Consider the following 12,229-nt stretch of genomic DNA (forward strand, 5'->3'; position numbering starts at 1 on the left):
CAAATCCATTTGGGGTTGCATCAGGAAGGGAATCCTTCACTTGCTAGGTGAACAGTACTAAAAAGCAACAATATTAATATGACTATTATTGTGTGTGCATTAACACTTTTGTTGCTTGGAGTGAAACTGTAAGGATCAGATCATACATACAGTGTTACTGGTAAGATTGAGGAGTCTATAGTGAGCATTGGGACAATAGGAAAGTGGGTTAAGGGGTTCAGGAAACCTGTACTTGTGTGTCAGACTGGGTGCTCATGCTTTGGGTGGTCAGGTGAGATCACACCACAAAAACAGGGCAGGTGAGGGGAGGAGATGGGGGAGGAATTAAGCAAAAGGCTAATCTCTACACTCAGGTTCATCAAGTCTGATCCTGATTTGGACAAGACTAGAATAATAAGAAGAACAAGCTACTTCAAAATGATTAAACTGGACGCCCCAGAGGGGGTATCTCCTGCCAGGATGAAACCAGGGATCTTTTGCATGTTAGGTAAAACCACTCAAACAAGCCCAGATATTTTTTTGACACTGCCCCCTGGAGAGTGTATATGCAGCGACATCATGTAGAAGAGTGTGTAGAGCTCTGGATAGCACATATGGGTCAACAATGCAAGGAGCTCAAGAGTTTATAAAAACAGATCTGAGACTACCTAACAAAGCCTAGCTGATCATTCTACTTATTCTCATGTCATCAGCTCTCATATATTATTAGCCGTTAACTGGGCATGCTCAGAACCAGAGCGTTTTAAGTGCTTGGAAGATATAACCCAATCAGCAGTAAAATACTGGCCAGTGTTCTGATCAGCAACTCTCCTCCCACTATTTTGCCTCAAATAGAGATGGCATAGCCACACATAATGCAGTCACCATAGCAACAGACCTGGAACAAAGTTTTTTTTTCTTTCTTTCAATTTTTTTTTTTTTTTAAAATTACTCATCTCAATAATTTTATCCTTGGTGTGATTTTCTTCCAAATCAATAACAGAGATTTTCAACAAAAAAAAAAAAAAAATGGAGGGGCTATTTTGCAACTTTCTCACAGATGTATTAAGACCAGACACCTCGCTCTGATGCATGTAGCACCCGCAAACTCTGTTCAGGTGATACCTTTGCAGTTTCAGTGTTACCTTGGCGACAAATGCTTGCTGAGTGTCAGCATGAGTGCGAGCAGAGGGGCTGGTGGGCTACTCTGTGGATGCTGGGGTTAAGGGGGCGGGGCCAGGGAGCAGTAAGGGGTGCAAGGGGTAAGAGGCAAGAGAAGCGGGCAGTGAGAGAGGGATCACAGGGTAGATGGCGGCACTCGTTTTGGGTGGGGTTACCTGTAGTGGGGGTGCTGGAAGTGACAGTGTGGAACCTCTGAAAGAACAGTGAAATGCATTGAGACTGTCATCCATGGCGGCAGCCAATCTTCTTTCCCGCTAGTTTCTATCACTGAATAACTGCGCTCTCTCCTCACTACTGTCTTGCCATCTAAATTTAGCCCTTGCTCAACTCCCCTTCACACTTACAGCATCTTTAACAACCCCCAACTCTGGTTTCACACTGTCCTATCATTCAACACCACCTCAATCTGTTTCTACCCAGTACAGCACCCCGCTTCTTTGTCTACATCTTCCTAGCTCCCCTTACTTGTTTCAATTCATCTCTTTAAAAACAGTGGTTTAAACTAGTTTCTTACCCATCTCCTCCAATTCTGACGTCATTGATTTGGACCGCAGGGCAATAGCTGGAGTGCTCAGCCTTTTACTCTGCTGGGGGACTGGAGGAGAGTGAAGAGAAAAGGAAGCAGTGGTCAGTCAAGCTGTTCACAAACAAGGTTCAATTAGGACCAGAATTCATCAACAGCAGCCAACACCAACGTGTTCTCATCCCGTATACTGCCGTCCCGTCAGATGCCGCTGGCATCACTGAGATATCCACAAGATGTCCTTTGGCACTGGTTATGATGGTTGAGTGCCAATTTAGGGAGCCAGCATATGATTCAAGCCTGCACAGGAAAATTATACAAACACTTTTAGAGAGTGTTTTTTAAAGGTGAGACCACAGTTTTTGTCCATTCAGATGATGGCAGTTTGTGCTGCATCACAGTTTTTCAACCATCTGTGGGGTGTCTGGTAGGGCTGGTTATTTAGTCAGATTTTAACCACAATTAGGACTTTGACTTCCTACAGTAAAAAAAACCCCAAAATAATCTAAAGACGAACTAAAACTCATAGGGTTTTGTAGTTGAACCGTGTTTCCCATCTGGGAGCTTTCACTTGTTGGTTGGTTTAGGCACAGAAAACTTCTTGGTTAGCTCTGTTAGACTGTGCCTTTGCTTTAAATATACTTCTTCAAACATTAACCCTGCAAATTGACAAATGATGCCTACACAGTGTGATTAAATATGTCTCTGCAAGAGCTGGAAGTGAGAGAGTTGTCTAAGCATTATGATAGACCTGTGTGCCACAGCACCAACAGCAAAGGACATCTTGCGCATATCTGCAAGTCGTCTGTAAGTGTCAAATAGTGACATTTTGTCAATGTCACAATTTGACACCCTAGGAATGAGAACAGGATGGCACTCCAGGAAGAAGAAAGCAGACTCTTACTTTTCTTCCTTGAACCCTCCTCCATGTCAGGGTTGCGGGTTACCATTACAACCTTGACCATGAGGCTGTTACCACCCTGCCGGATCATGTTGACGACCTGCCGGTGACCAACTTTCACCACATTCTGACCGTTGACCTGGGGCACAACACAGGTGTAGATATTTATTTATTTTAAGAAAATTCATTTTTATAACTTTACCCTTCATTTACAGCATGTCAATGAACCAGATGGTTGACAACATTAAGCACTTGTAGTTTAGAGTTTCTACACATCACTATTTATAAAAATTGTTCTTTGTTAGCTTTGGCTCACAAGGAATTGTTTCAAACTTTTTGTTTTTTTGCTACTCTTGATTCTGTGTGATGTCAATGAAAATTGGCTTAAAGGAAGAGGAAAACTGTTGATCTGCACCAAAGCTTAGTAAAAGACAAATAATGACCTTTTTATTTAACTATAGAGCTACTTTAGCAAACTACAGAATAAAAATACAAACCAGGAAATGGGCATAAGTAGTCTACTGTAATGTCTTTTTATTCACACTCACACTTGTCTAGATTGCTTCTCCTCATCTGCTGATTTTCATGGTGATTCAGTTGCAGATATAGCATTTTAATCAAATTTTCTGACTTTGGAAATCAGATTCACCGGTAAATAATGACTATAATAAATAATAAATAATGATAATCACTACCTCTATTAGGAAATCCCCCATCCTGAGACCGGCTCTCCAGGCCACACCTCCCTCATCCACTGACTCCAAGTACTGCAGGGCAGGGAAGGCCGGGGTGGGGGTAAACTCTTCGATAGGAGTCTGAGCTGAAGATGGTGTGAAAATATGAGATTGCATTAGCACTGCGTGTAAGGTACTGTATTTTCAGTATGATTGTGAGCCTGCTCGCGTCTTACCTTTTGCACCTCTTAGGACAAAGCCAAAACCCTCGCTATCTTTTTTCTGCAGAAGCACTGTCTTCTCCTTGATTATATAGTCACTACCACAGAGACAGAGGAGAGACAGAGTACGATGGTTAGACACGTGCTGTACATCGTTGCTCATTCACGATGATGGTTGGAAAAGCACATCACATCAACCTTTTTTCAACTATACCACTCCAGTCCAGTCTTCACGATTCCAACTTTCCCCCTGCGGTTACATCACCTGAAACTCCTATCAGCTGTGTATGGGTGTGAAACAGGTGCTCTGTATGAGGTTATACTTCAGCTTTGGTTTTTTTTATATTATTAATATCTGCTCATGAATTTGTTTTCAAATGAAATGATATCATAGCATCCTATTTATGTTTTTAAAGTCTAACATCCAGAAAAGTCCACCTCCAAGACTTTGTCGTTCATTATATTTCTAAGGTAGCTATAAAAGGGGCTTAAAATTATAGCAGATCTAATATAAAGCCTAATGTGATTGGCATTTTATATACTCTGAAATATGTTGCTCCTGAAAACATTAGAGAGGGATCAAAGATAAAGGATTATTCCTGGAATATTGTAGTTCCAGCCTAAAACTAGTTAATCTTAGCCAAACTTTAACCACCTTTAAATTGCAATCTATGCCAGTACAAGTACAGTGATGACTTAGAATCGTGTCTTTTTGCGCTTCACTTTCCTGTATGCTTTTTGACAGCGAGCATGGAGCCAGTTTTTACCAGAAACTCAGTCAGAGATGCTATATACAGTTCTATGGCGCTGCTTGTTGCCTCAGCAACAGCTAGAACTGGACGCAGGGAAATTTGGGTAGGTCCACACCAGAGCCAAGCTATGGAATGGTAAACTATTAGTCACTGACAGCAGAGAACAGGCACTGCATGCTCACAGGTGCGGCTCATATAGTATAGTATATTTTCTGTTCTGTGCTGTGGCACAGATGGAGTGTAAGCAGCCTGTGGTGTGATAGAAGTGCATTTACTGAAGTTCAAGTATAACAGCATTTCCTTTTAAACTTACTCTTTACAGTTATGGTTACAGAAACTCTCTCAACACCATGTATGGCCAAAGACAACACACAGAAAACAAAGTTATGCTTAAGCTAACTAATAACTCTAAGGCCAGCTTACACTGGATAGGCTAACATACAAAAACACACAAAACAAAGAGCAACTCAGAAGCACCAATGTGCCCAACACAAGAGAAAGGCCACCCAGAAAGATCCCAGCAGGTTCGAACCCAGAGCCTCCTGGTATGAGGTAACTACACAAGTACATAAAAGGACTTTTATTCACAGTCATTGCATTTCAGTGTTTGTCTTTATATTTACTTTGTGATGACAAAGATACGATGATTTATCAGCCAACAGTGCTGAACACACAATACTCTAAAATTTTAATATATAATCACCGAGGACATTTTTCTCAACGAGTACTTTTTTTCCTTCTGATACTTCCTGGTTATTAAAACCTTGGCTGTTTTCTTTATAATGGTTTATGCAGACAATATAATCACTTCTTACATCACTGAACACAGTGGTTCACAACATGAAGGGCAAGCAAATTTAGATACTACATATTTGTACATTATATTTTCATAACCAGACGCTTTTGTTGTCCTGTTAGCACAGAGGTCAGACATATGAGACAATCTAAGGTCCACCACCACCTCAGAGGTATGCGAAGCTTGTTGTTATGAATGAAAAGGCCATACAAGCAACCGCTCAGTCACCAAGTGAGTCAGAGAGGTATATACATAAAACACGTTTCAGCTGTAACATACTGTAACCACTTGCTGATAATCCCATCGTGCACCAAAATAGTCCCAACCCACTCCATCTGTTCATCCCGCTCTCTTTTTCTCTTTACTGGCTTTTCCCTTATTTTACATTTTTCCATCCTGACGGCCTTTCCATAAAGCTCTCAATATTGGCTTCTTGCCCTTGTTCTCCAAACTTCTAATCATACAGTAACTTTTTTTTCTAATCACATTTCCCCCTCTTGATCTTTTTCTCTCAGTCCATTGAGTGCATGGTACTCTACAAGCTGTGAGAGCCTCTCTATCTGTGCCAAGGCTGTGTCTCTTTGTTATTCTCATCCGTTTCTGTCCATTTCTGCTACCCAGCACAGATCTCAAATGAAGGACCAAGTTAATGACTTTGCACGCAATACGGCAATAGGCATAATTACAAAAAAAAAGGTAGGAATGAGCAGTAGCAAAAATCGCATTCATCCATAGAATTGCACAGCGTAGCACATTTTCTATAAAATATGACCTGTCAGAATTGTTAAATGCACACAGACATCAGACTGACGCTGGGTTAACCTGCTCTGTCTCGACATACAACATAAGCAACAAGTCACTGACTTATGTGCAGGTAACTTATTTCTTTACTGAAAAGGTTTATAGTCAAAAGGTGGTTTTTATTTCATCTGCAGTCCTTTATATTAAGTGGCATGGCTGTAATCTTTAAAAGCAGCAGCTGCAGTGAGACCAGAGAACAGAAGAGAGGAGGCACTGATGACAACAGATGTGATTACAGCAATGATAAGGAGAAGCAGTGGAGAGGGTTGCAAAGTGGCTTGCAGACGTTAAAGCAGCTTAAATATGGCATCTTTACAAATGGCCAAAAATAGATGACTGATCACAAAGTTTTCATAGATTTGTTCAAGTTTTAGAAGAGAGGTAACACTACAGAAAAAGATCCTTCAAGAAGTGTTACATCTGGATGATCTGATATCCTCGTGTTGATGTTGTTCCCAGACCATCATGAAAATGTTGTTCCAGGTTCAACATTGCAAGTGACCAATCACATTGTTGTGACGTTATTCTTTTGCGCGCCAAGCCATTCGTGCATTTATGAAATTCCAATGTTGCAAGGACAATATCAATTCTGCTTACTGTTTATTAAAGGGTTACGGTTAGGGTTAGGGTTAGGGTCAGGGTCCGTTGATCGGTGGACAGAGGCGGTTTCTCGCAGCTTAAGTACAGTTTTTTGTTTTACGCCGGTTTTTCCCGAAGTCGCAAAAGTATGACGTCACAACATTCTGATTGGTCACTTGCAATGTTGATCCTGGAACAACATTTAGTATGATGATCTGGGAACAACACCAACACGAGGAAATCAGATCGTGCGTTACATCTATGATATACCCCTATGAATAAGCTCTGAAAGTTGAGGCTTTTTTTTTCTGAAAACAAATGATGCATTATGAGTGCCCAAACCCAGAGCTATTAATCAATCAGTATTTGGGAATATAAAAAAATAAAATAAAATAAATAAAAATAAAAAATGCAGAGAAATGTGTGTGTGTGTGTGTGTGTGTGTGTGTGTGTGTGTGTGTGTGTGTGTGTGTGTGTGTGTGTGAGGCTGCTTCCCATCCAGACAGCTCCTAACTCCGACTCTAGGCTGTCTTCAAGGATGACATCAACTTCACATTCACTGTACTCCAGTCCAAATTTTTTTGGACCTCTTTGGACATCAATAAAAACCTGCCCATTTAAAAGCTACTGCAAATGCAGTTGAGCAGAAAGGCAGCCTAATTTTACTCATCTTTGGAATCTTTCGCCATGCTGGTCAACAAATTGCTCAAGCAAGTTTTACTATTCAGATAATTACCAATCAGATGTACACAAGGAATTTGGTTCAGTGTCCCAATGACAGAAGCCAGCCATGAACACTTGTTGTTAGCAGTCTGGTCATGTTAGAGAATTACAGAACAACAGAAAAATCGTAACATTATTTCCAAGTTGTGTGTGCTTGTCAAACCTGTGAGCGGATTTAATTAAACGTATCCCTGATTAAATCTCCACTTTTCTTTTTTTTTTTAGTTTTTGGAGATTGTTTTCTTCTCTAGTTGATACCTGAACACAACACAGGTTTCAGACTGTGAGCTTCTGCTGTCTCATTTTATGAGGAGGAAGAGGTTCGGGCGCTCAGATACACCTCTGTGCACTGCATCGCTCAGAGGATCCAGCTACTGACCCGGGACACAATGTTGTCATCAGAAAGCGATTGAGCTGGACAATGCAGCACAGTGTAGAGTGTGTCTCATGCTGCATAGGTAGGAAGCCAAGGCATTAAACAGGTTTGGCCAAGCAGGCTTCCATAGAGGTGTCAGAGAGAAGCTGGAACTTGTAATGCATGCTGCATCCTTAAAACTCCCTCACCATGCGCTGTTTCCTTTCTGTCGGCAGTCCCCCCTTTTTTATCTCTCTCACACACGGACACATGTACGTACATTCTGGTAAACATACAGAAACACGCCACACAGCAAACAGGACACAAGAACATATACAATCAACCAGCCAATATGGGGGGACCGGGGGTAATTTGCTTGCCATTTACCTTTTTTTTTTGTCTTAGATGGACAGCAGCAAACATGCCATCCATCTATCCAGAGCGCGCACACACATACAAACACACAGACATTGGCATGCATGCACGCAAACAAACACGCTATCAATCTGCACGTCAGTAAAAGCAGCAAGCGTCACTTCTCCCGGTGCAGCATTGCAAGAGAACAGTTGAGAGAACAGAGAGCGATTCAAAGCAGAGAGAAAGAAGATGACACACACATGTTCATACAGCGAAACACAGAACGACTGCACTGCTCATACACCGGGCTGTGCAGCAGCAGCACTCGTCCGTCTTCACACACATGCATCACACACACTCACACTCAGGCACGCTGAATCACAAACATCTGTCTGCAGGCATGCTTTGTAACATCTGTCAGTCTATCTAATCGATCCTGCCCTGCCATCCATGATGTCCACATGCATGCATCCCTCCCTCTGCCCCTCCATCTCCTCCCCCCCGGCAACTGGAGGAAGAGGGGGGGAAAGAGAGGCAGGAAGCAGAGGGTAGGGGGGGTATAAAAAGCCATGGCAGGTACCTGTAAATGAACCAGACGCTCCTATTCACAGGGCCGAGCGATGGCCAGGAAGAAGAGAGGGAGAGGGAGAGGGAGAGATCCTCCTCGCCGCATGCCCCCATCGCCATTTCCTCCCCTCCCTCTCCTCCTCCTCCTTCTCCTGCTCCTTCTCCTTCTCGTCTTCCAGCGAGACAGTAGAGAGCGCGAGCCGCGAGAGAGGAGGAGAAGGAGAGGAGGAGGAAGAGGAGGAGAGAGAAATGGAAGAAGGGAAAGGGAGAGGGAGAGGGCCGAGCACTCCCAGCCCCTTCATACTTAAGACAGAGAGAGAGGAGGAATGGGAGAGAGAGTGAGGGATGGAGATGGTTCGCTGTGACTGCGACACAGAGCGAGAGAGAGAGAGGGAGAGAAAAGAGAAGGAGGGGGAGAGGAAGGAGAATAAGGTGGCTTAAAAAGAGAAAGAGAGAGAGAGAGAGAGAGAACTGAGGGAGAGAGCGAGAAAGAGAGGTGATTGGGTTTCTCCGTGGGGGGGGCTTCATGCACACACAAACACACACACATACAGTCCAGGCATGGCAGCATTCATGCAGTTAACTCACACACAGCCCCCAAAACCACGTACACTCTCTTCCCCTTCACACACTTCCCCTCACTCCTCCACTTCCTATAGTTTATATGTATAGTATTCACTCTGCCTATTTATCACTGTCATGATTTCCCATTCATAAAAATGGATGTGACTCTGATAAGTCTGCTATCGAGGGAATGACAGAGGCCTCTCACATTACTGAAAAAGGTATTACCATTGTTAGACACAATATGAAAAGATAAGGCAAATTAAATTATCTAACGTTACACAATTTTTAAAAAATGTAAAGAATCCACTTGGCTTGTGTGTGTAATAAAAATAAATCTGACTTTGTACAGTTTGTCCTGGAGCCTCTTCTGCTGTCCTCCTGCTGTTATTGACCCCGCGTGCCTATAAATCACACTTAACTAACCTCACCCACCCCCTGTTTTTTTTCTTCTTCTATTCTTTGCTGCCTCTAACATGCACACACACACACACCTCACATAAACCATGCACACACTCAAACATGCTTCCCCCCCCCACTCTCTCCTCACATTTGCTGTAAACGAAGCGTGAATGAGAGGGTCTTGCAAACGGGGGTGGGTGGGCATCGATGCAGACAGGAAGCGGAGAGAGGACAGAGAAACAGCTGGTGGATGAGTGGCGGAAGAAGGAAGAGGAAGAGGAGGAGGTGGAGGGGGAGAGAAAGAGAGAGGAGAGGTACAGATTCTCCCAAATAGGCACTCACATCATCTCTTAGTCAGAGGCTCCGTCCACGTATGTCGTAGTTGTTATGTCGTCTTACCCTCCCTCCCTCCCTCCTTCCTTCTCTCTCTCTCTCTCTCTCTCTATCTACGTTTGCTCAATCCCTTTCTCTCTCATCCTCTTGCCTCCCTCCTGCATCCAAGGACGATCACAGCTCTTATCCTCTCTTTTCTCGCATGCCTGCCCATTTGTTACTCTCCGTGCATGTCAGGCCATACCACTGTGAATTTGTGTGTATAATATGTGTGTCCATGCATGTGTGATGAGAGGGAGAGAGAGAGAGAGGAAGAGAGGGGGAGAGGTGGGGCAGGAAGCAAATGTTGACAGAAGGTCCACATGATCATGTGTTTTTGTTTTTCAGCCTGTCAGTCTGTCCTCTGTTATCCTGTGTGTGTGTGTGTGTGTGTGTGTGTGTGTGTGTGTGTGTGTGTGTGTGTGTGTGTGTGTGTGCAGTTTATCTACAGCAAAGCATGTTCTTAACAAGACATGACAAACCACCACAAGAGTGTTTAACGGGATGTTCTCTGTGCGCCGCTCGTCCTTATTTGACCCGCTGTTGGCCCAAAAGACGAGTCTCATGTACAGATTGTGTGCAGTTGCTCAGTGCATCTGTGATAATGACACTGAGAGCTAATGATCTGCCAGTTTAGCTTTCATCTCTTTCACTGAGAGCCCAAGTGTAGGGGCTTTTAAAGATTTTAAAGCCAGTTTAAAGTTAAGCATGTAGCAAAGGCAGCCTAAATACAGTAGCAGAGTTAATAAAAATGCTTTAAAACAATACACAAGTTGCTATATGCACTTGGGTTCATGCGCAGATTCAGATATATGCAGTGTCTTCTCATGTTAAGGAAATCCTTTTGAAAGAATGGGATGGCTGAGTGAGCTCAACTCACTCTTCTTGCTTGTCTTTCCGTACAGCCTGAGAGAGGCTGAGTTTGGGTCCAGATGGACGTCTGGATCTGGATTATATTGAGAACATCAACATGATGTCTCCCAGTTGTTCTTATTTCAGTATGATATGTAAAATGTTCAGTTTTTCCACTTTTACATTTAATCAAACAAATCAATGAATCTAAACTGACCTCTGATACAAATTTTGATTACAATCCAGATATCGTAACAATCCTGCAAAACAGACAAATAAACAAGTGCCCAAACTAATCATATACCTGACTTGATCATGTGCAAAAACCTTTTAATCACTTTGAGAAAACATAAACACATTCACCAATGTGGCGGCACTTAAAAAAAAGTCAACAACGAATGAACAAATTTACACAGGTGTTTTTCAGCAGACACCGACAACAAAGTAATTATTAAAAAATTAATGTAGCTAGTTTATGGTAATATCTAAAAAATATTAAAATTAAAAGAATTTACTTTTTCCTTCTTTCAAATTTTGCCTGTTGTTGGTACATGTTGCTGAATTTCATTGCCACGCCACACTATCTGGTTGCGACATCGCTGCTAGTCTCTTCCTGTGTGCACGCTTCTTTAATTAATTGGATGCAGCTCATTACTGAGCAGCAATGACGCTGCTGAAAATATGTGTGCTGTGATGATGATGGTAGTAATCAAATGTTCACACATTTCTTGTTTTGACTGTGCTAAATTTGGAAATTGAAGATTGTTATACCAAGGTCCGAAAAGAAAAGAAAACAAAAGAGGAACAAAAGACTCAATAAATACATGTGGAATTATTTAGAGGAAATTAGGAATATATATATCAAAAGTTGAGCAGCATGTGAGATGTACATATTTCTTATTCGTCACCGAGATTTTTTGATCTTGATCACATAAATTAATGTGTTTAAACACCACTTTGCCTTTACTCATTATTATTATTTTTGATCTCAGTCTTCTTACTCGGTCTTGTCTCCCTTCTGTCACCCACACCCGGTCACAACAGACAGCTGCCCCTTCTTGATCCTGGCTCTGCTGGAGGTTTCCTGTTAAAAGTGAGTTTTTTCTTCCCACTGTCACCAAGTGCTTGCTCATAGAGGCCCCTTTCATTGTTATTGTAGGGTCTTTACATTAAAATATAAAACAGCAGCTGTTTTTGTGATTTGGCACTTTATAAATAAAACTAAATTGAACTTGATCTTTTTACTATAACTATCATACCTTAAAACTGAGGCAAAGCTTTATGCCTTGACTGGTTCAATTCAATTCAATTCAATTCAATTTTATTTATATAGCACCAAATCACAACAACAGTCGCCTTAAGGCGCTTTATATTGTAAGGGAGACCCAATAATAATGCATACAGAGAAAAACCCAAGAATCATATGACCCCCTATGAGCAAGCACTTTGGCAACAGTGGGAAGGAATAAAGAACTAGGCTCAGGGAGGGGCGGGGCCATCACTTTTTATTGCCAATCCGAGCTATACAAGAGCCAAAATGTCCATTTTTTAAAGATAAAGAACTTATCAGTGAAATTTCTTTGGAAGAGAAAATTTTAACTATTCAACCAATCAGCCAGTTAACTGTCA

At 42.1% G+C, this 12,229-nt stretch overlaps 1 protein-coding gene across 1 annotated transcript in view; it reads right to left on the reverse strand.

Annotated features, from left to right (window-relative positions):
- The window catches only part of shank1 (SH3 and multiple ankyrin repeat domains 1), a 100,366-nt gene that overhangs the window by 16,646 nt on the left and 71,491 nt on the right, over positions 1 to 12,229 (reverse strand). Inside the window, exons 16-19 of the mRNA XM_084925223.1 lie at positions 3,496 to 3,578; positions 3,281 to 3,405; positions 2,589 to 2,724; positions 1,676 to 1,756 (exon numbers count right to left, since the gene is read on the reverse strand). Of these exons, the coding sequence (XP_084781349.1) occupies positions 1,676 to 1,756; positions 2,589 to 2,724; positions 3,281 to 3,405; positions 3,496 to 3,578 (425 nt within the window). The remainder of the gene's footprint in view (positions 1 to 1,675; positions 1,757 to 2,588; positions 2,725 to 3,280; positions 3,406 to 3,495; positions 3,579 to 12,229) is intronic.

This window comes from Perissodus microlepis, chromosome 4 (assembly GCF_051167445.1).
Source record: "Perissodus microlepis isolate ML-2025 ecotype Zambia chromosome 4, ASM5116744v1, whole genome shotgun sequence".
Taxonomy (NCBI): Eukaryota; Metazoa; Chordata; class Actinopteri; order Cichliformes; family Cichlidae; genus Perissodus; species Perissodus microlepis.